This window comes from Syngnathus acus, chromosome 13, assembly GCF_901709675.1.
Source record: "Syngnathus acus chromosome 13, fSynAcu1.2, whole genome shotgun sequence".
Classification (NCBI taxonomy): domain Eukaryota; kingdom Metazoa; phylum Chordata; class Actinopteri; order Syngnathiformes; family Syngnathidae; genus Syngnathus; species Syngnathus acus.
Genome location: NC_051098.1, coordinates 8358455 through 8379646, shown reverse-complemented (window position 1 = coordinate 8379646; position 21192 = coordinate 8358455). Strand labels below are relative to the sequence as shown.

The 21192-nt window shown below is 41.0% G+C and overlaps 3 protein-coding genes across 8 annotated transcripts; 1 reads left to right on the top strand and 2 right to left on the bottom strand.

Moving 5' to 3' along the window:
* The first annotated feature begins 6 nt into the window (after positions 1-6).
* zgc:152863 (uncharacterized protein LOC562658 homolog) lies at positions 7-6147 on the top strand. Of its 2 annotated transcripts, none has more exons than XM_037268496.1 (5): positions 7-251; positions 1461-1550; positions 2135-2356; positions 4123-4264; positions 4540-6147. In XM_037268496.1, exons 2-5 carry the CDS (start codon positions 1469-1471, stop codon positions 4808-4810), a joined length of 717 nt encoding a protein of 238 aa, XP_037124391.1. In that variant the 5' UTR covers positions 7-251; positions 1461-1468; the 3' UTR covers positions 4811-6147. The 2 variants fall into 2 exon arrangements, with proteins under 2 accessions (XP_037124391.1, XP_037124390.1); XM_037268495.1 differs by having other exon boundaries at positions 21-251; positions 4516-6147.
* Positions 6148-6730: 583 nt separating this feature from the next.
* On the bottom strand, positions 6731-10726 carry si:dkey-225f5.4. The gene is made up of 9 exons (XM_037268493.1): positions 10624-10726; positions 10143-10233; positions 9944-10067; positions 9594-9742; positions 8690-8832; positions 8432-8618; positions 8129-8262; positions 7895-8057; positions 6731-6850 (listed from the first exon to the last, which is right to left on the bottom strand). Exons 1-9 carry the CDS (start codon positions 10710-10712, stop codon positions 6785-6787), a joined length of 1146 nt encoding a protein of 381 aa, XP_037124388.1. The 5' UTR covers positions 10713-10726; the 3' UTR covers positions 6731-6784.
* A 519-nt stretch (positions 10727-11245) lies between these two features.
* Positions 11246-20068, bottom strand: hif1al (hypoxia inducible factor 1 subunit alpha, like). Of its 5 annotated transcripts, XM_037268488.1 has the most exons (16): positions 20010-20028; positions 19848-19938; positions 17277-17467; positions 17034-17194; positions 15476-15557; positions 15242-15360; positions 14907-15091; positions 14592-14698; positions 14355-14502; positions 13794-13954; positions 13174-13340; positions 13018-13113; positions 12491-12639; positions 12260-12404; positions 12065-12179; positions 11246-11828 (listed from the first exon to the last, which is right to left on the bottom strand). In XM_037268488.1, the coding sequence occupies exons 2-16, from the start codon at positions 19883-19885 to the stop codon at positions 11800-11802; spliced, it is 1893 nt and encodes a 630-aa protein (XP_037124383.1). In that variant the 5' UTR covers positions 19886-19938; positions 20010-20028; the 3' UTR covers positions 11246-11799. The 5 variants fall into 5 exon arrangements, with proteins under 5 accessions (XP_037124383.1, XP_037124378.1, XP_037124380.1 ...); XM_037268483.1 differs by having other exon boundaries at positions 19848-20063; XM_037268485.1 differs by having other exon boundaries at positions 12260-12380; positions 19848-20057.
* Between the last annotated feature and the right edge of the window lie 1124 nt (positions 20069-21192).

The window sequence follows — 21192 nt, the reverse complement described above, 5'->3', positions numbered from 1 at the left end:
GTACAAGGTTCCGTCTTGCTCCCACTTCTTCCAACCACCGTTAGTTCCGCTGGGGGCGCGGCTGACGACTCGCCCGAAGCCAATCAGTCTCATCGGCGGCTGTTTGCTCATGCATCTGATCCTGGAACGGTTGCGGAGGTGGGGAAAGAAGCGAAAGAGGCAAGACGCTGACTAGTCGAGAAGCCACTTGTTGTTGCCGAGCAGCGAGCGGCGGTCGTCGGCTTCATTCGTCACCTCTCCGCTGCCTCCAGGTGAGACCTTCACGGTTCAATTATCTTGTCGTTAATGTCACCTTCTAACACTTATGATGACATACACAAACCGAAAGATAATATGGTCCATATAGGGTTGGTTGTTATGTTATGTGACTGTAAAAACATTTTTTTTTTTTTTTTTTTTAAACAAGCGATGATTTTGTGTTGTAGCGGACTTCCTGTAAGGGTGGACAACCTACGGCCAGTGGGCCAACGCTAAGCAATTCTAAAAACAAATGACCTGCTCTTAATGTTTTATATTTTTCCACATTTTTCCCCTGATAACAAAATTCAAGCGTTCCATTTCACGTTGATATTCAACAAGCCTCAGTGGCGAACCTGCTGCATGCCCACGCAGCACATGGTCACGTGACACATATCAGCACTGTGTGATGAGTTGACCTCACACAGATGTCCTATCTGTTGACATGACAACACAACGCACACAGAAATATATTTACACTATACACAAACACTCACATTCCAAGTACACTACGTGTTTTGATTATATTTATACTTAAAATGTTACAATCGGCGGCTCGGTGGCGCACTGGGTAGCACGTCCGCCTCACAGTTAGGAGGGTGCGGGTTCGATTCCACCTCCGGCCCTCCCTGTGTGGAGTTTGCATGTTCTCCCCGGGCCCGCGTGGGTTTTCTCCGGGCACTCCGGTTTCCTCCCTCATCCCAAAAACATGCTTGGTAGGCCGATTGAAGACTCCAAATTGTCCCTAGGTGTGAGTGCGAGTGCAAATGGTTGTTTGTCTCTGTGTGCCCTGCGATTGGCTGGCAACCGGTTCAGGGTGTCCCCCGCCTACTGCCCGATGACGGCTGGGATAGGCTCCAGCACTCCCGCGACCCCCGTGGGGACTAAGCGGTTCAGAAAATGGATGGATGGATGGATGTTACAATCAACCTACAAGGGACTACAGATGGAAACGGACAGCTATAATCTGACACATTCATTTTTTAAATAAATAAAATATATGTATAACAAATGTACACTCCACCTCCAATCAGAATATTTCAAGAAAAATCAGGGCTAGCCCTCCACTAAGGGGAAACAAAATTACAAAATCATTCCGAAATCTGCAAAGGAGTGATTGTATCTATTGCCTGGGTCAAAAGCAACATGTGGTATTCAAGTGTCAAACGTTTGTACGTAAGTCTTCTTAAAATGCCTGCTCAAAATTGCCACATGCTCCACAGGAAGTTGAATGTCTGCATCATCGTTGTCTCCATGGCCATGTCCACACATCATCATCATCTTCTTGACGTCCTTACCACACCTTTTTGCAGGTAACCACACACCTAAACCCCATAGTGGGCCATCTATTTAGTCCCTGGGCTTTCAGTGGGGACGCACTGAATTTTTTTTTCTTCGTACTATGCAGTGCTATCTTTTCCCTTCTGTATCACAATGAGATGGTTTTCCAACAAATTACAGTGCAAACAGTAAACGTGAAATGTGAATCTTGCCTAAGGTCTTGCAATCAATCATCCTCATACACAAATGTGTAACTTTCAATTTACATTCGAACTTCCCTCCAGAGTACAAATATTATATTGCCAACATGACCAAGGAATTTGACCATGTTTTCCATACCTAAAGACATAGTGGCACTAACGTGTTCACGGACAGCAATATTTCCTTTCTCGAGCTGTACTAGGGATTTTGAGGAAGCAAAAAACTTGTGCAGGTTAGCCGTGATGTTTTGCTATTTGTTTGAACAGTATTGAAAAAAATGCACTTAACTGTTTTGCAAATTTGTACCATCCACATCCTGGAAGCACTACAGCCAAGACAAATCCTCCAAAATCAAGAAAATAGACTGAATAAATTGACTCAATTCACATAGTTATGCCACTGCCCTCTTCTACAGACGCCAATGCGCTCCCTACAGGCCGTATGGGCAACTGCACCCACCCACTGGTGCCGGAGCACGGGGGCTTCCGCTGTGAGCCGTCCCCCTGCCGAGGTTTCCCCCACAGGAGCTCCGTACACCTGTTCTGTGAGGACGGCTATCACACAGCCAAATCTCCCGTCTCCTGGTGCCATCACGGAGCTTGGAAGCCCCCCATTCCCGCTTGCATCCGCATTAGAGGTGAGCATTCAGGAGGTCTGCCTTATTGGTTCAAAGTGGCCATTTCCAGATATCTTTCAAGATGTGGTCCGAATGACACCAAACCGAGAAAATTCTACTCTTAAAACAAGTTGAGCCATTTGTTGTTGCTATCATGACTAGACCTGCAAAACAATCCTCAAGAGGACGTCAGAAAAACATCATGTAGGCCATTTCCAGGGTTCCACGCTGATTCATTCTAGACTCAGATTTTGTTTGATTGCTACTACACTGGACAGATGGTTCATGCTCAATTCTGGTCTTTGCATGTGGGCGGTGCATGGTAGCAAATTTTGATGACTCGCCATAAAACACAAAACTACCTGAAGATGACTTAAAGACAAATTCGGATAGCCATGAGTAGACCTACAAAAATGTCTCAAGAAAGCATGTCCAAGAATACACATGAAGTTGCTGTTTTGGTTCCAAACCACCATTTTAAGCTCCTTGTAGACATTTCTAGTCCTACATCAACTCACTTTTCTTAGATATTGTGTTTGATTGTTACCAATTTTCAAAAATTCAACTCCCAAAGCCAGTATGACTTAGCAACATAAGACATTGTAGAAATGTTTTATGAGTCGATTCAGTGTCTTCCTAAAAAATTCAAAATGACACATTCAATATGACCATTTGGTTTAAATTTTTATGGCTTATCATAAATGCCCACTGTATTTGATGTATTTCATAACGCGGACCTGGAGCTAAACGTGCTGACCTACTTTCTGTCAAAACTTCTTGTTTTCGTCCTTCCGCAAGCCAATGCTGGGTTAGTTTCACTCTGATTAGATCGTGTGGTTCTCCTCCCTGAAACCAGGTCACATATTGAGCACTATATTGTACACAGATTTGAATCCCTAATTTGAAATTGTCAATTTTATTTCAAACTAAAATCTTAACCCAGGCTTCGGAATGTAATTTGAAACCTTAACTCGGGCTTTAAGGTCTAACCCTGACTTGGAACTGTAACCTTTGCTTGAAACCAGAGCTTGAAATGCAAATACTATCTTGAAACCTTAACTTGAACCCAACCTTGAAACCTTTATTTGAAATATAACTCTGGTTATAAACCCTAATCCAGGCTTTCAACTGCAACTTGATACCATAAGGCAAAATTCTCAGTAAACTCATTTGAAACACAAAACCCTAAGCCTTAATTGGAACTCTAAATCAAAAACCTAATTTGATACCCCTAACCTAGACCGGAAACCCCAATTTGAAACATTGTCTCTGGCTTGAAACCCTGCTAATCACTCAAGGGCGATTGTTGTCATGTTCAGTGTACCGTGTGTGGGTTTGGTGCCATGTCTTCTTCTTCTGTCAGTGGTTCTACAAGCAGGAAGTGAGAGCTCAGAAGAGGAAGTGAAAGAAGCCACCAGAATTAACACAAAGCTGACAGACAGGAAGCACCAAACAAACCGCTCAGACATCAAAAACCTGTCCACTCTTTTACCGATGAAGCACTGCAGTGCGGTGATAGAAACGAAAGCCTGTCAAATAACACTTGAGTATGAAACACTAACCGAGGCTAAACCCTAATTTGAGACCATAACCATATATTGAAATCCTTAATTTGAAATCCTTTTTTAAACCCACCATGCCCTGCACTGATGCGGATAGAATCAAATGGAATACTGTTTCATCAACAATTTGAAACCCTAATCCTCATTTGAACCTCCAATGCAAAAGCCTTAACTCATGTTTGAGACTTTAACCCTGGCTTGAAACACGGCTACTTGTCACCACAGGGGGTGCTCGTGTCAACGAGGGTGGAGAAAACGTTGGCGTGCCCAATATGGCCACGACGGCTGTGAGCGTGTCCATTTTTTTGCTCACCACCACTGCATGCCTTGTGGTCAAGTCCCGCCTCTGCCCCTGTCAATCACACAGGTGAGGTCCCTCACATATGACTCACATATGTCACAAAGTGCGTGTCACCTATCACATGACACCGGTTGCATCTCTGACAAAGTAATGTGTTGCATGACTCATGTTACATCACACATCAGGTAATGTTTTTAACATGTTACTTGTTACATGACGCATGTCACATCATGCATATTTCACTTCTTGATGTGTGTCATTTGTATCACACGAAATGTCACATATGACATCGCATGCCGTTACACGTCACACGACAGGTCACATGACGTGTCTCCCGCCAGGCGTCGGTCTTCGGACCAACTGGACCTGATGGCTGAGGTACATCCTGTCTCGCTACCGTCCTACGAGGAGGCGATGTATAGCAGCTGGGGCCAGCCCCTCGCTTCCTCCCGCTCGCCAAACCCGGGACCCACCCAGCTCCTGCTGGCCCAGGAGCCGCTAGGCGATCAAACCAGCCCTGACAATTCCCCGCCCCCTTACGAGGAGGTCCAATCACGAAGGAGTGACAACCGACAGCTACGCGTTTCTCTGTCGGATGACAAAGATGTTTAAAGGACAAACTATGAGGTGGTTTCGATTGACAGCTAATGGATGTGATGACTTGGCACTTTGTTCCCCTCTTGTATTAGGTCAGATGCAGCTGGCTGACCAAAGCTCATTGGCCAGTTTGCACTCATCTGACCTATGTTGTACTGTACGTGTGTGTGTGTGTGTGTGTTAGTGAGTGAGTGTGATCACGCTGTTATAGAAACCTGTGTTTTCATGGCAACCAACCTGGATTTATCATGTTATTTCAAACAAGTTATATTGCCAAATTCATTTGAAGGGCAATGGAAGCTCTCAAGCCCAACATGAAATGTTAAATTAAATTAACCCTGACTTGAAACCCAAAATTTTAACCCTTCTCTTGAACCAGCCAAGCCTTGAAATAGTTACTTGAAACCCTAACCCAGACTTAAAATTCTAACTCAAGGTTTTTAAGACCTAACCGTTTTGAAACGCAAATTTGCAACCGGCTACACCTAACTCGTTTTCAGCCTAACTTTGAAACCTGAATTCATGCCTGCTTGGAATCTGAATTTAAAACTGCAACCCAGGCTTGTGACTTGAGAGTTTCTACTGTATCCACACACAGAATATTTGAATGAATTTATGAGATTATATTTATATGAGGTAAATCAACTTGCACACTGAATGTATTTTTCTCTTAATGCCATACTGTAAATTATATCGACATACTTGATGAATATCTTTTCATGTCTGTTTTGTCATATTTAAAGTTCTTATCCCCTTTCCCTTATATTCTTTCGAACTTCCCGAAACTCATCTATGTCTTTTGAAACTACTCAGTTCTTCTAAAGTGCGAGCTAGCTTAACCCTTTCCATCGGGGCTGACTTAGATGCTCCTATCAAGTTATTCTAGGCTCAACTAGTGCAGTACGCTAGTGTGTGTAACGAGTGCTTCCGGTCCTAAAAAGGACAGCTTAATATATTTTAGTTTTAACAAGTGCAACAAAACCACAGGGAAGGACCCACTGTAAAAAGGACATGGTTAGACCGACGTATTGTGCCTCGGCACAGGCATTGGATAACTTGGGAGGGACTGGCGTCCTAAAACTGAGGTGGTTAGAAGGCAGACGAATCTTTCCCGCTACTGACTTAATAAATTCTCGTCTCCTCATCTACCACTAGCAGTGGCCGGGGACTAAGGAGAGTTTTTACCCTTTAAACGGAGATGAGCTTGGTTTTGACACCTTCTGACGTTTTAGTTTCATTCAGTGGAATTTGACACCAAAGCAGGAAACCAGAAACCACACACCGAGATGACTCATCTTAATCAATTCTGAACGAGTGGTTTTCAAAATAATGTGGTGCCGGAAACAAAGAAAAATCCCCACTGACTAGCAGTGTGATAAATATAAAAAAATACTTTAGAATAACAAATCTCACTTTAAATAACACATCAGTTTACAATTATTATTATTAAAATTGCTTGGCGTTAAAAGAAGTTGACTGTTTGTAAAGTGACCACAGGCACTCTAATATGCTAATACACTCTTAAGACACACACACACACACATAGGCATGAATGAGGAAAGGGCATTGATGAGTTGTGGCTGCAACTTTTGTTTATGTAACTTATCATTTTGGCTTGACTCTCCTACCATGAAGTATGTTTGAGTGAAGCTCATCATCATGACCAGTAATAAGCGCGAGCACCACATGCAATAACTCCCTGGTTCATGTTTTAATTAATATTTTAACAAACTCGACTCGAATATACAAGTGGAATGAGACTGCACTCTAGTATGCGACAAAAATGAAGTAAAATTACTCTGTACTTTTTCAAATTAACTTTCCGTAAATTGGCCCTTTTGCCTGGTACTTGGAGTAAAACTGTTCATCAGTATTATCTTGTCCTTTCCACTATAGACCTTATTTACACACACACACATTAATATATTCATTCCCTTAACTGTTGCCACTTGTTTTATTTATTTGAATATAACAAATGAGATGAAAGCATCAGACGAGAGGATTGGTGCAAAGAAATATGAGCCAGTCGCTGAGGCTGCCATCAGGGTTTTGAGGCTGAGAGCAAAAAAGGAAGGAGAAGAAAAATATAGTTCACACGATTGAGGCACATGATTGATGCTAACAAATTATTTGAGGCTAATAATTCATTAGGGATGAGCCATCCCCAGGTTTTGGTATTGGGCCGATACCGGTCACTTATGTTTGAGGCGCCCTCTTGTGGCCGCTGCGCAATCAGGACGTAGTAAATGACATGGAATGATCGCTTTTTTTGTGTGAACTGCATCCTTGCCCATCCTGTCATATGCCCATTAAGATGCAATTTCTTTAGGTATAGTATGTATAAGGTTTATAAAGATGCTCACAGAGCATTATTAGTATGTAGCTATCAAAATGTATATGTTCCATTTGCTAACTCACTTTGAGTGGCTGACAATGTTTTTCTGTGAATTGTTTGTACTTTTCCTCTGGATAGTTGTGTTTTATTCTATTTCATTTTTAATACAAAGTTTTTCTTGCTTTTTTTGAATAGGTAAGAAAAAAACTATCATCATTTGCCGATATAAAATACGAACTTCACAGAAACATTTCTGCCATATTACCTGAACCTATTTTCCAACTTCATAGTGTTACGCCTAACAATGAAACTATATTATTTTGCAACTCAATTTTATACTAAAATACTATATATACTAAAATTCAAGTAGTTGTTAGTTTTGTTTGCATTATATTGTCATTTTATTACACATCCTAAAAATTCAGGGTTGCTTGTGTTTTATGATTGTCATTTTAATTCTTCATTGCAGGGTGACTGTTCTGTCATTAACAAACAAAAGGTCTTTCTTTAAAATGAACTTTCATTGTTTTAATTGACATAAGTATCAAAAGTGCTAGTGGTGTCGGTTATTTGGTACCAAGAGTGACATTGGATCGGTCTGAAAAAAGCAGGGATCAAACATCTCTAAATTCTATCCTAATGATTTGTGCTATTGATTGGTGCCGATTGTCAATGATACTCCAATGACTGGTGAAATTTCTTATGATGATTAGTGCTAATAATTGAAGGTAATAATGAATACCAATGATGCGCGAGCGTCACACCTGTAAAGTGGCGGTGTTCAGAGGTTGTCCATCTCTTCGTACATCTCGCAGGCGTATGGTTCCGGCCTTGGGGTAGCCTTCCTGCACCTCCAGATGGCATAAGATGGACGCCGACTTGAGGTACACAAGCACACGCTGAGCGGGACACCAGTCAATGGCAAAGCTGAAAAATTAAGCGGGAGTGTCCGCGTCAGGTCTCGGTCAAACAGGAGGAGGACGCTTACCGGAACCCACCTGGATCTCAGATGCTGAATCTCGGCCAGCAGATCTGCCTGACCAATGTAGTTCTCTGCCACCTCCACCAGGGCGGCGCTGAGCTCGGCGGGGCGGCCTGAAACATCTTCCTGTAGCTGCTTTGTCAAGCTCGCCTGATCATATCACAAATCACACTTCATTCACTCATTTCGTGCTCCATCATTTCTTTGGTGATATAGACTCCCCCGTCACTTGATGGCGGAAAAACACTTCTTTTGTCCAAATGAATACCCACAACTGATTTCAAAATGGAATCAAACAATACTCAAGAGTTTTTCATACCGGATCAACCCGAAGCGTGAAGCGGTTATCCTGGCTCCAGATGATTGACAGCTTCAACGGATCAGGCTCATTGAAAGCCAGGTTGGCTGGGGGGCGTGGCCTCAGCTCGAGAGATACCTGCGATTGGTTGAAGGACAGCAGGCTGACATGCGCCACCTCCTGCACGGCTGCCAAACACGACTGCAAGCTAACAACAGCATGCTGCGTTATTTGACGTGTCATGTCTCTTGAGCCGTCATGTGACTTGATGACACTCACGCCTTTCTGGAACACTCCCAGCCATCCAAAGGCCTGAGCTCCGCATCAAGCTCTGCCTTCAGCAGAGTCAACTGACCATCACGCTCCTGCAGTGCTTTGCGTGCCTCGTTCACGTTCGCCTGTAAATCCTCACGCTGCTGCTTCTGAAACACACACACACACCAACGTGAAAATCCCTTTTCTAATTTGAATGGATCCCCCACTTTGTTTACAGTAAAGTGCTACTGAGAATCATGTTCTACTGAGCAACTAACGTTTATTTTAAAGCAGTAATCGAATAATTTGTTGATTATTTTGTTAATTAATGGATAAATTGGATTGGAAAGACATGTTTTAATTTCCAACCCCAAAACCGTGCAATTTCTGCACAAATATGATTCAGTTACTGGTTTTATCTGTAACATGTGACAAAATAGGGAAAACTTCACTATCATTCAAATCAATGATTTCCAAAGTACAAGTAATATTTTATTTTGAGTCACACAAAGCTAATCAGTCTGCGTTCATGGAGGACAACAGAAATCTGAGGGCATCTACTGTTGAATTTAAAATTAAACAAAGCCTCCAAATGATAAATCGAAAATTTGTGAAACTAATTCCCAATTCATCTGATAATTGATTAGTTGTTGATTAATCAAAATTATTCAAAACAAGTTTTGCTGTTGTTTTTCTGACTGAGATTTGCCTTTCTTTTTTTTTTTTTTTTAAACCAAACAGCAACAAACAAATAGTATTTTCACAGCATCAACTTCCCATGAAATAATTGAAATTGTATTTTCTTCACAAGCAATGCACATCAATTATGGAAGTTGTTAAAAAAAAAAAAATCGTTCTGAAAAATACACTCAAATGAATTGTTAATATCAATTAATTACCCACACCTAGTGGAATATTGTGTGTGTACCTTAGCTTGCAGGTGTTGCAGTAGTTGTGTGACTTTGTGTCGTCTGTCAATGATATTTTCTTGCAACCTGTCAACCAGCTCCTCCGTATTCTCTGCTGTCATTCTGCTTTCCGCCTTCAAAGCCTTCCAGTGGCTTCGAGCTCTTTCCTCTGTGGTCAGCAAACAGACTGGTGTCTGACATCATATATACACAAATAAATAGATAGAAAAGCTTTATGATAGCAATGGTAATTTCCGTCAGCTCCAATATGGTGTTCCATTTTCTCCAAAGTGATGAGATTTGATAGTCTGGGAACCTGCCTGGCAATAAATGGGGGTTCATTGTACTTTCTGTAGGCAGGTGGGGCTACCTGGCTGCATTGGACAGGGCTGTGTCAGCAGTTGTTGGGCACGTGGAAGACTCTCCAGCTCACACATCATGGAGTCCAGAACAAACAGCTGACGCCACAGAACCTTCTGCATACGCCGTTTATCCTGCACCCATGCACAAAACAAATGAGGACGTGGATATCTCGGTGATCAAAACCATCAGAGGAGGAAGATGAAAACCTGGAGGATGAGGAATTTCTCTCCTGCAGGGTCCAGCTCCTCCTCATTGTCACAAGGCGCCGGAAGGGTGGGATCACAGCGCTGCAACACACTGAGAAACATATACACACACATTTCGACTTGCACTCAGCACAAATAGAGTTATAATTTTAATCATGACGTCATTACGTCGCCATCCATTATCTTATTACTTTCTCACGCGGGTCGCGGGTCTGCTGGAGCAAATCCCAACTATTCAATATTTAATTTTTGGGGTAAAGGTTGCTCATGTCGCTGTGGTCCGGTTAAAATTAGCATTAAACACATTGGGGTAAAAGACTTCTGAAAGAGCATTATTATTTCCGTTATGGGTACATTTTTTCCCTACGAGCATCTAGTTCAAATAGAACATATTCCAACAACCACCAACGAGTTCCTTGCGTATTTAACATGTTAAAAAACTGCTCAGCGAGTAGCATCTAGAAAGAAACACCAAACTTACTTCCGAACGGCTGACGTTATTGCTGACCTTTCAGACATTTTTGTTTTCAAATCCCCCGCGCTGTGAACTTTGTCGCTTGTTGATGACATCACTCACCATATCTTTTTAGATGCAATAGCGCCACCCCGTGTTCCATGAAATTAACAAAAAAGAAATGAACCCCCATGTAAGGAAGTTAATCTGAAATAAATTAAATAATGTAAGCAAATCAAAGATAAATTGGAGGAAATAAGATAAATGACTCAATTCCCACTTTAAAGTCAGAATTCTGACTTTAAAATGAGATTTCCCACTTTCTGACTTTATTCTCAGTATTCTGAGAAAAAAAGTGAGAATCCTGTCACCCCCTTTTTTTCCTTCTTCACTGGGCCTAATCCTCTTCCATAGAGAACCAACTCGCTGAAATGGCTAAATTAATTTCGAAACCTGATATTTGTGAAAAACAACGCAGTTATTTACTATGCTGTTCTGTATCTTTATTTGTACTCTACAGTCTACTCAAAGATGATTTTGCAGCCACTGGTACATGGTAGACTTCATATCGATACTATATACTAAAAAAATTTATACATAAAAATATTTGTCACCATGTTTTTGTTAGTGTGGACACATTGAATATCGCTGCTGTTAAAACCGTTTATTTTATTAGGCACATTAAAAATAATCTTTACCAACCTTGTTCAAAAATGCATGTCCGGAAAAACATTTCCAAAACCAACAATGCCCCAAAATTGGCAGTTTACTCCTTCTACTGTCAATCCAAAAACTAGCAAATGCTAAGCTCGCTACTTAACTACTGCATGATTATAGTACACTTGTATAAATCAAAAGGTGAATACGTTTTTGTATTTTCTTTAAATGATCATATAAGGAGTGTTAGATCATCCGATTTCACTCACCCAGGGCATTCATTCAGAAGAAACACAAATAAATGCCCCCCAAAGTGATTCCACTTGATACATGTACAGATGATTGGTAATTAAGCATACAAAAATATGCCACTGAAAGGCCTTTGTGCATTAGATCAGCAAAACATCATCATTTTCTGAGCTTATAAAGTAGCTGGTTGGCTGGCTGTCATCTGAGTGTGCGCAGAAGACAAAAGATGACGATGAAGACGGTGACCACCACGATAATGACAGCTTGGTCAGGACATAGGGGACAAGTCAGGGGGGGCTAGGATTTGAAGATGTCCAGCAGCAGCGCTGTCAAACATATCAAATGTTAGATTTCATATCAATATAGCATATGAAATTTCATGTCAATTTATCTGCAATGTGTAATATTTACATCATATTTAATAACTATGCATATGTAGTTCAATGTCTATTCATACTTAGTTAATAATATGTATGTGTACATGTCTATGTGTAACATTTATACTTTACGTACGATATCGTATTTCCATTGTATTGAAGCCGTTTTAGTTGTGCAAACCTACATGTGGTGTCACAGAGTCCTCTCATGCTCCCCAAGATGGGATCCCTGTCAGTAAGAAGATGACTTTGCCCCTTGGTACCCAGCTTCCCTTCTGATTGGCACTCCTCCAGGCAGCCCTGTGTTTAAAAAAAAATAGCATTCACTTTCAAGAACAGTTACATTTTCCACTCCGACCACAAGATCATTTCTTGCTCACCTGTAGCGCATGGTTGAGCAAGAGCCGGTCCTCCGGGGAGGCGGCATTGCTGTTATGCTTGTGACGCTTGACGTTCTCTGCCATCAGCTGGGACAGAGCATCCTCATCCAGGTTGTGAGCTCTGAAAACAACAACATGGTGGCCACTATTGCAACTTTATTACCATAGCATCATTTTGCATATCTTGCATATCTATTTTTTTCTTCTGCATGTTTCCATATGGTTTGTTACCGTTTCCTATTGATGGCGGCGAGCTCAGGTGGTAGCTCTGCGTTAATGTCAGTATTGGCCTCTGGGACGGTGTTGAAGAAGCTGAGCTGGAAGTCGTCCTCCATAGAGATGTAGGGAGCCAACATGTCCAGATCCATACCATCCATCACCTGATAACACACACATCCATTGACTTAGGTTTGATGTATTTGTGTTATTTTTATATTTGAAGAGTATATATATAAAATGACTGTTTTAAATTGATGTTATATATTTACCTTGGTTTAATTGTATTTTATTTTTTTTACAAATTAAATGCCAAGGGAGTTATGCATTTGATTATCTTTAAAAAAAGTTAAAATATCTTTTTGTATATTTTGAAACCAAAATATGTACTTCAAAATTATTTTAAAATAAACCACAAAAGTATGATACATTACAATTTCACAAGTATAATGAAAGTCATATTGTTATGATAACATCCCCCAGAACTTTTTTTTCTCTCCATCGCCTGTCAATGGTGAGTACCCAATGAACCTGCTGCTCACCTGCTGCACGTTATCCTGTGTCTTTTCGCCATCTTCTGGCCAAAAGGCAAAGAACTTCTCAACCTTATTGACGTCACCCATTCCGCCGTTATCGCTCTGAACAAGAACAACCCTTCAGCTCGTGTCTCATGTTATGGGAGCAATTTTAGAATTTACCGGCTCAGGATCCGGTGAGGAGGATGCCGAGGATGAAGATTGCAGGGGAGTGTCGGGGTTGAAGATGGGAAGGAGGAGCTGGCGCAGCTGGGGAGTGCAAAGGTCCTGAGGGTTCTTGGGGACGTCACTCGGGCTTTGTGGCGTGGCGAAGGAAAGCGCTACAAAATCTGCGCAAAACAAGTGCAATGATTATTATTTTTTAAATGCATTTTTGTACATTCTCCTTTTGCTGATATTTTACATTGTTTATGATTTGTTACACTCAGGTGATTTTGTTTACTTTTGATCTTTTTTGTATATTGGAGGTTTGAAAAAAAAAAGAATTTTACAACAGTATTTTTCCCACTTTTTGAATTTGTTATCACCGTTTGCAAATCTATCAGTAATTTTTTAGAAATGAGCAGGTATTGTTTTACATTTTTAAATAGCACTGTTTATAAATCTCTATCAACCATTTTTTTTTTAAAAAATCAGTATTTGTCAAAATAATTTCCTTTCTTATTTTTAAGAAATGAATCCCAGTGTTTGTTTATTGTTTACTTGTCTTCTTAAGAATGTAAACAACCAGCCACAACAAAATTCATGGAATAAAAAAATAGATAGTCAAAATGGCGCCCTACCTCCTGTCAGTGGAGCAACAGTATCTGTGTCTTCTGGTGTGGGCGGGAGAAGAATCTCCTGCGTGCTGCTGCTGCATCTCTCGCCCACATCGGTGTCTTTGTTGAGGCTTTCGGATTTGATCTGCTCAGGGGAGAAAACCACGTCCGACTGCTCCACGGCACTGCCAAGAACAATGAAGAGTAACTCTTATTTCATTATTCATCCATTATTCCGTGGCATTTGTGAGGGATATGGACAAGCCCTGCTAGAAATAACAAAGAACCATGACATGAAAAGCATGACTCAAATATTTATAGTTGCCTATATTGACCGTTGAAATTGTAATGTAAATGAACAATTTATGATCTAAAAACATATTTCAAATCCACTTAACATTTTTGTTAAACCATTATAGCAGTTTATACCATATCTACACAAGTAGGTTCTACAACAATCATTGAATTGACGACTATACCTTAAGACATTGAATTCACATAGAACACAATCGAGGTTGTGCCTCGACAGCCGATACAGTTGGCCAGTTTGGAAAAGTAATTGCCCAGCCCTGGTCTATAGCGTACCTGAGCACAAAGTTGAGGCAGACCACGGCCTCGGCATGTGACGTTTTGTTGTTGTAGAGGACGGTGGCTTGAGTCTGGGCCCACACAAAGCCACCGCCGCTCGCCAGGAAGCGGTAGGGGCTGGTGCTCACCTGCCCTTTGGCCAGCACTCCACAAAGAAGGAAAAATAAAGTCAATCAAAGTGAAGGAACGTTGAATTGTTTTTCTCTCCCCTGGGATGATACCAAAACAACTTACATGTGCGCAGGCTGTTGTTGACATGAATTGAGTCCAGCGCGTGATGAAACTCAAACACAGAGCGGCCGATTAGGTCGTCCGCCTTGTATCCCACCAGTTCGCTCAACCTGGTAAACAAACACAAAATGACTACTTGTACCTCGTTTGTGATTCCCAAAAGAATAACTACTCCTACAAACTCATATTGGAACCGCAACTGAGGGAAAAGTTAAAAACAAAATTCACTTAATATTACAATAAAAGCAAACATTCAACATGTTCTTGCCGGAGATTTTTTTCTTTGTGGATGTTTGAGACAGGCGCCTTGGTGCTCACCTGCCCTCGCACTGTGTGAAGTACATGTCCATGCTGTGGCGGGTGAGGAAGGTGTACGTGTCTAGGGGGAAGTCCACGCTGGATGGGTGGGGAATGGGCTCGCAAAGCAGCGTCATGACAGTGTCCTTGGAGGGCTCTGCAGACGAGTCATCCAGCATCCGCATGTGACCCGTGCAGTGGAACACCTGACAGAAAGAGACAATTGAGGGCTTTAAAACCACAAAACGACTTTTCACTTTTTTTTTCTTGAAAAGTAGTTTTCCATAAAACATTTAAACAAGGTAAATCCGTTAAAACACAGCATTTACAAAGAGTATACGTGTGTGCAACTATACCTTCCAGTTGGCAGACTTAAGGTTAACAGTGCGCCCCCTGTTGGTCAAAGTGCTCTTCAATCGCAGGAAGAAGTTTATCTGGCTTTGCTTACTACCCCCGCTCAGTTTTTTACCGCATACTAAAAACAAAAACAAAAAGCAGATGTTTGCTTTAAGCTGATTTTACTGTGTATACACATGCATACAACTTCATCATCATCATTAATATATAATATATAATTGGGTTTAGCTAACTTGGGTGCTGAAGGAGGTCCGTGAGATCTTCCTGGTCGCACGGATGAACAAAGTCATACACGCTCTGACCCAGAAGCTCCAACTGGAAAACACAAACAAATACAATATATTAATTTTACATACATAGAAAAAGGGGAGGAAGAGAAACAAAAGAATAGGAGAATGGCAAGAAGGACGATCAGGGAGAGGGTCAGGAACAGCATCGGAAAGCGGAGAAGGGAGCAGAGGAAAAGTAGAGGGAGGAGGAGTGGGGAAAAGAGACAAGAACAGGGAGAGGAATAAAAGGAAAATGAAATGGACGAAAGTGTGAGGAAGGGGAGTATGAGAAAGAACTGGGGAAGAAGAGCAGTAAAAGAAGTACTATAAGGCAGAGGGGTGAAAGAAGAGGGACAAGTGAAGGAGCAAATAAAAAAGTGAGTAGAAGGAGCAAGGGAGGAGACTAAGTGTTCCAAGGTAGGAGAGAAGGAGCAGGAAGAAGGTAAAGAAGGGTAATAAACTAGGATTAAGGATTGAGATAGGATTTGTAATACTTTGGCATTTTTGTCATATGTCTGTATTTCAATTTTCAGCTAACATTTCTGTGATTTTGTTTAATATTGGTATTTTTCTTAAGTAAAGCCTATTTTGTGGCTTATTTGTAATATTTAACAAATATTCTGTATTTTTTCTTTATTTATTATTCTTTTTTTGGATGTTTTTGCCGATTGTTGTATATATGTCACGTTTCGCTATTTTGTACTATTTTAAATGATTTTTATTTTTACCATTATCTTTTTCTATGAGTGTATTTCTGCGGTATTTTAATGGTGGCCATATTTGTACTATTTTGAGAATTCTTGGTATCTGGTTGGACTGTGCAATGTTAAAAGATGCTAAACAAGCTCAACAGCCCACGTGGACAAAGAACATCCTGTCGTAAAGCTCCTCCACCCCCTCACCGCTACGGTTTGAAAGCATTTGTAGAGAGTTGCTTTGTGGAATACGTATGTGGGTCCCAACCCCCGTTTTTACCATCCTGTCCCCTTTCCCCCGGATTTTGCGGAAAAGTATGGGTACTGAAAATACTTCTACATGGTATTGTTTCATTTTTGATTGCGGGGTAAAACTGTCCAACGAGATGGCTACAGACTTCAGTGAGAGAGGACTTGCTCAAAAATGAACCCAAGCACAAACGCGAGGTGACCACCCTCCACACACGCACCTCTTTGGCCTCACAAAGCAGAAGCAGACAACAGACCGGCGCGGTCTAAGTCAAATTAAGGCTGCATTTGAAGTCCGCGTGACATGCCCTAAAGCTGTAATTTAAACTGCTTCCAAACACGTGACCAACTGTTGCCTGTGAGGCAAACGTACGTAGCAATATTTGTTATACAAGTTTAATTTATTATTGTATGATACATATATATATTTGATTTTGTCATATATGTTTTGTACATTTTTTTCCACCTTCTATTTATGGGCTATTTTTGTTGTCATTTTTGCTCTCCAATTGTATTCCCTAATATTCGTGCATTTTTTTTTTATACGACCGTTTTTGTATTATATGAAGCATCGTTACCTGTGGGATGCCGATGTGCTTGTTGACGTTGTCTGTCAGATAGATGATGTCTCCTTCTGCCGAAATCACCACAATAAAGCCAGCTAGCGCTTGAGTGTACAGGACATCTGCCAAGTCCTCATCTTCCTCATCGTCGTCGGACGCCCTTGGGCTCTCAGCTCCTGAGACCAAATCATTGAATTGAATAAAGTCCATGCAGCCATTTTGATTCGAAGCGGCCATTTTTTAAGTGCATGTTCCTACCGGGATGGAGGAAGCGTTGCATACGCAGGAAGCTGAGGGCGACCCTCATGATGGCCGCCTTGTCAAGATGTGTCGAGACGCGTCTGGGTAGGGGTAGGGTTCGAGCCAGGTTGTAGAATAGCTCTGTCTCCTTACCCCGTCTGCAGCGAGCCGCATCGCGAGAACGCAGCTTTCTCTGCTCTGAGCTGCTCCTGAACCAGGAAGAGAGTCAAATAGAACTTAGCCATTTGTGCTTCTGTTGGAACGTGAACATAGTAGTAAATTCATAATTAAAGTATTTGTATGACAAACACATGATGAAGCGGAAAAACAATAATTCCAGCGCAGAATTGAGCATGCATTCTTTTGTTGCATGGCCACAAATTCTTACGCCATTGTGCAAAGGAGTTTATTGCGCACCATTTGTAACCTTGTATGTCGGTACTGTCGTAAACTGGGGAACCGCTTAGATTTTTTTTTTTTTTTTTTTAGGACCTGTTCACAACCCACCTATCACAGGTCTGTGACCTACTTCCAGGCCTCGACCCACCAGTTGAGAATCACTGCTCTAAATAAAACCACATCCACCTGATGTAGCCCTTCAAAGGAAACCGACTGCCCTGCATACCATTTTTCCTTTAAAAGCCTTTATGTAGTGCAGGAATGTTAAAAATGTCCCTTGGGCGTGCGGTGGGAACACTTTAAGAACAAGACCCCATCCCATATCCTGCCCTCAAACGCTAATAACAACTCTTCTGCTGCACAAACACTTGGGATTGCCAAAATAAAAGACTAAAGTCCAAAAGAGGTGAGAATGTCTTTAAAAGGGCTTCTCAGTTGTTGACAAACTGCTGGATACTCGCCATTTGACCTATCCTTCCCTTTCTCACCCTTACCCTGCCTCGTCCCCCGCAACCAGAGAACATTTCAGACAGGACAACACACTTTAATTACATTTCAGGCACGCACGCGCACGCACGCACATGTACTTCAATTCCATTCCAGGCACGCACACACACACACACACACGCCGCAATAAACTGATGTTGTGCAGGAACACTCAGCCCCTGTGCAACTTGGCTCGTGTCTGTGTGTGAGAGCGATAGAGAGACAGACAGAAATAGACGAGAGTGAGAGAGAGAGAGCGAGAGAGAGAGAGAGAAACGATGCAAGAAGTAACAAGAGGTGCTCGGTTTGTTTATATTGGCGTGTCTTCTGAATGGGAGACAGGAAATGCACACACACGCACATACACATACACGTTTCAAGGAGAGGACATGAGGCAAAGATTTAACTGAATAGCAAATTGAACTTTTGACCCACATGGATTGGAACATGCTGTTCATCAAAACAGGAAGTGATTGTGTGCGCATGTGGGTTACACAACACAACTTTGAGGATTTACAGTAGTCTTATTTTAACCTGTTCAAGTATGTTTGTCAGTAAACAGTTTAAATAAACAGCTTAAAGCCGATTTTCAAAAGAATATTTCACTATGTGCTTGTAGATCAGCCTCTGATCGCAATCGGACGTATTTTCGGGGAATAATCCGTGATTGATCAATGCCTTTTATTGCTGTTCACACAGGACTACATCTTGTACCTTCAGCCTGTAACAAACAAGTGACCAGCCTGTGTGCAGTGTAGGGACCCCTCCCCCTTTGCCTAACACTGCACGTTTCAAACCATTAACTGAATCATGGTATACATAGTTGCGTGCATTTTCTGCCCTGCCAGTTTCCTCAATTAACAAACAAATTGACAAACGAATTGATTATTAGAATAATAATTAGTGAGCAGTTATAAAATTGAAAAACGTACAGCTTATCCATGTCATCGTTCATTTGTCATTTGGGCCTGTGAAACATTTGAAGGATTTGTGATGGTCTAATTTAAGCATCTATATTTATGATATATATAATAACTATATACATATTTGAACTTCTGCAGTCATTACTGGTTAGCCTTATTTAACCTTACATAATTTGTTTTTTTTACAGAGGTACTTTTAATAACGTTCTAACAACTTAAAACATTCCACACGTCAAAATTGTACACAACCTCCTGCTTCAACATTTTTGAACCCATTGAAAACATTCAAATTTGAAATTATTTCAGTTCATTCAGGCTTTATTCTCAATCCCCAGATTTGCACAACAAATTCCTAAATCAAGTTTTATCTTGCATACATTTCTTGACCGATTCAAACCATTCGAGCTCGATTCACCCTCTGCATTCACCGCATTTCAATAAGTATTTCAGAATTCACATACCATGTCTACAACTATTCTATTATAACTACTACAACTATTATAACTACTACTACTCGATATAGATGCTTAATTTGCCAATACATAACGACTCTTTAAAAGGGATCAAGGAGCCAAATATGTCAACTTTTTTAGCAGACGATAGCAGGGACCACCCATCACAAGTGATCACAACCGTCGCTTTAAACGATCGATTTTTGTCAGAAACCAGCGATGAATTTGGTGAGAAGTCACGGTCGTGTTTTCTTCATTCGACTCATTCTTCTCAAAAGTTTCCACACGACAAAAAAAAAAAACAAGGGTGCAATTTGACGACATCTTACCCTTTGACGGTCACATTAGCTTCGTCTATGTCGTCCATGTTAGTTCGCTGGTGCTGAGATGTATCCTGTGGCTTGTTTTCGTCAGGGAGTTCATAAAAACAAAACAAAAAACGGAACATTGGCGAGTGACGTGTCCAAGAAAAATACCTTTTCCGGTTGCACCTTTTCAACATTGAAGTCACCAGGAGCTCATGTCACAGGTCTTCCCAGCAGCAGACAAGGGCACGAGAGTGATACAAACCTTAGAGCAGAGGCGTGTAATGTGCTGAAATTACACCGCATTCTTTAACCAGGCCCGCTGGCAGTTATTTACTTTATCCACATTAATACGTTATCAATTATATTACTGAGCACATTTTGGCCACCTCTGCTTTTGAGAGTCGCGCGTAAAAAATATCGAGTCCTAACCAAACCAGTTTCGGAACTTTTCTTTATTTTCAGACGAGGTTACAACGAAAATCAACAAAATATGAATTGCTCTATTTATGGCAACGGTTAAATTTTGTTTTAAATTCGACTTTATTCTCGAAAGGAAACAAGCATTTTCCGCTTTGTATGCGAATTGATTGGCGAGCTTTTTCGTGGTCGCCCCACCCCTCACTCGTCTTTGCTGTTTATCTTCTGTGAAGGTGCAATGAAGGTTGAGCCGTGGTGACCCGATCTGCGGTGGGTGGGAATTGTACGGCAACATGACTTGGACAAACTACATGTCACAAAAATCCTAGATACGCAGAGTCGTTGGCAGTGTAGTTATCAAACGATTATGTTGTGTAGTTAATGTAAATCGTAACATTTAATTACACTTTGATTTCATTTCATGTCTGACAACTCCCCCCCCAAAATGTTTTAACTGTTTTGCAAAAACAAACTTTTTCTTGGGAAAAAGATTCATGAAAATTGAAACATTTATGAATATGGTAAATGGAGTGCACTTTAATATAGTGCCTTGTCTACATCCCCTTAGTGCTTATACAATTGTCAAGAATAAACTATTTTTTTCCCATGAATTTCATATTTTATTCTATGGATTTGTTTTTATTTAATGTAATATAATTTAAATAGAATTTTTAAGTTTTATTTCATGGAAGTTGTATTCTTTATGTTTTAATAGTATTATTTTAATGGCATATTTTATTGTAATGGTGTTCACAAAAGGGGTTTCACCTAATCAACAGCACAATGCCAGGCGACTTTTAGAACTAAGGTGTTTATTTGCAAGGTCGGCCTTAGGTTACAAAGGTACTTAACATTTTGTTTTCCTGTGGTAGTGCGCATGTATATCACTTTTATAAAAAGTATAATCATCTTCATGCGTGTGCTGCGTGCTCACAGTATCATGTTTATC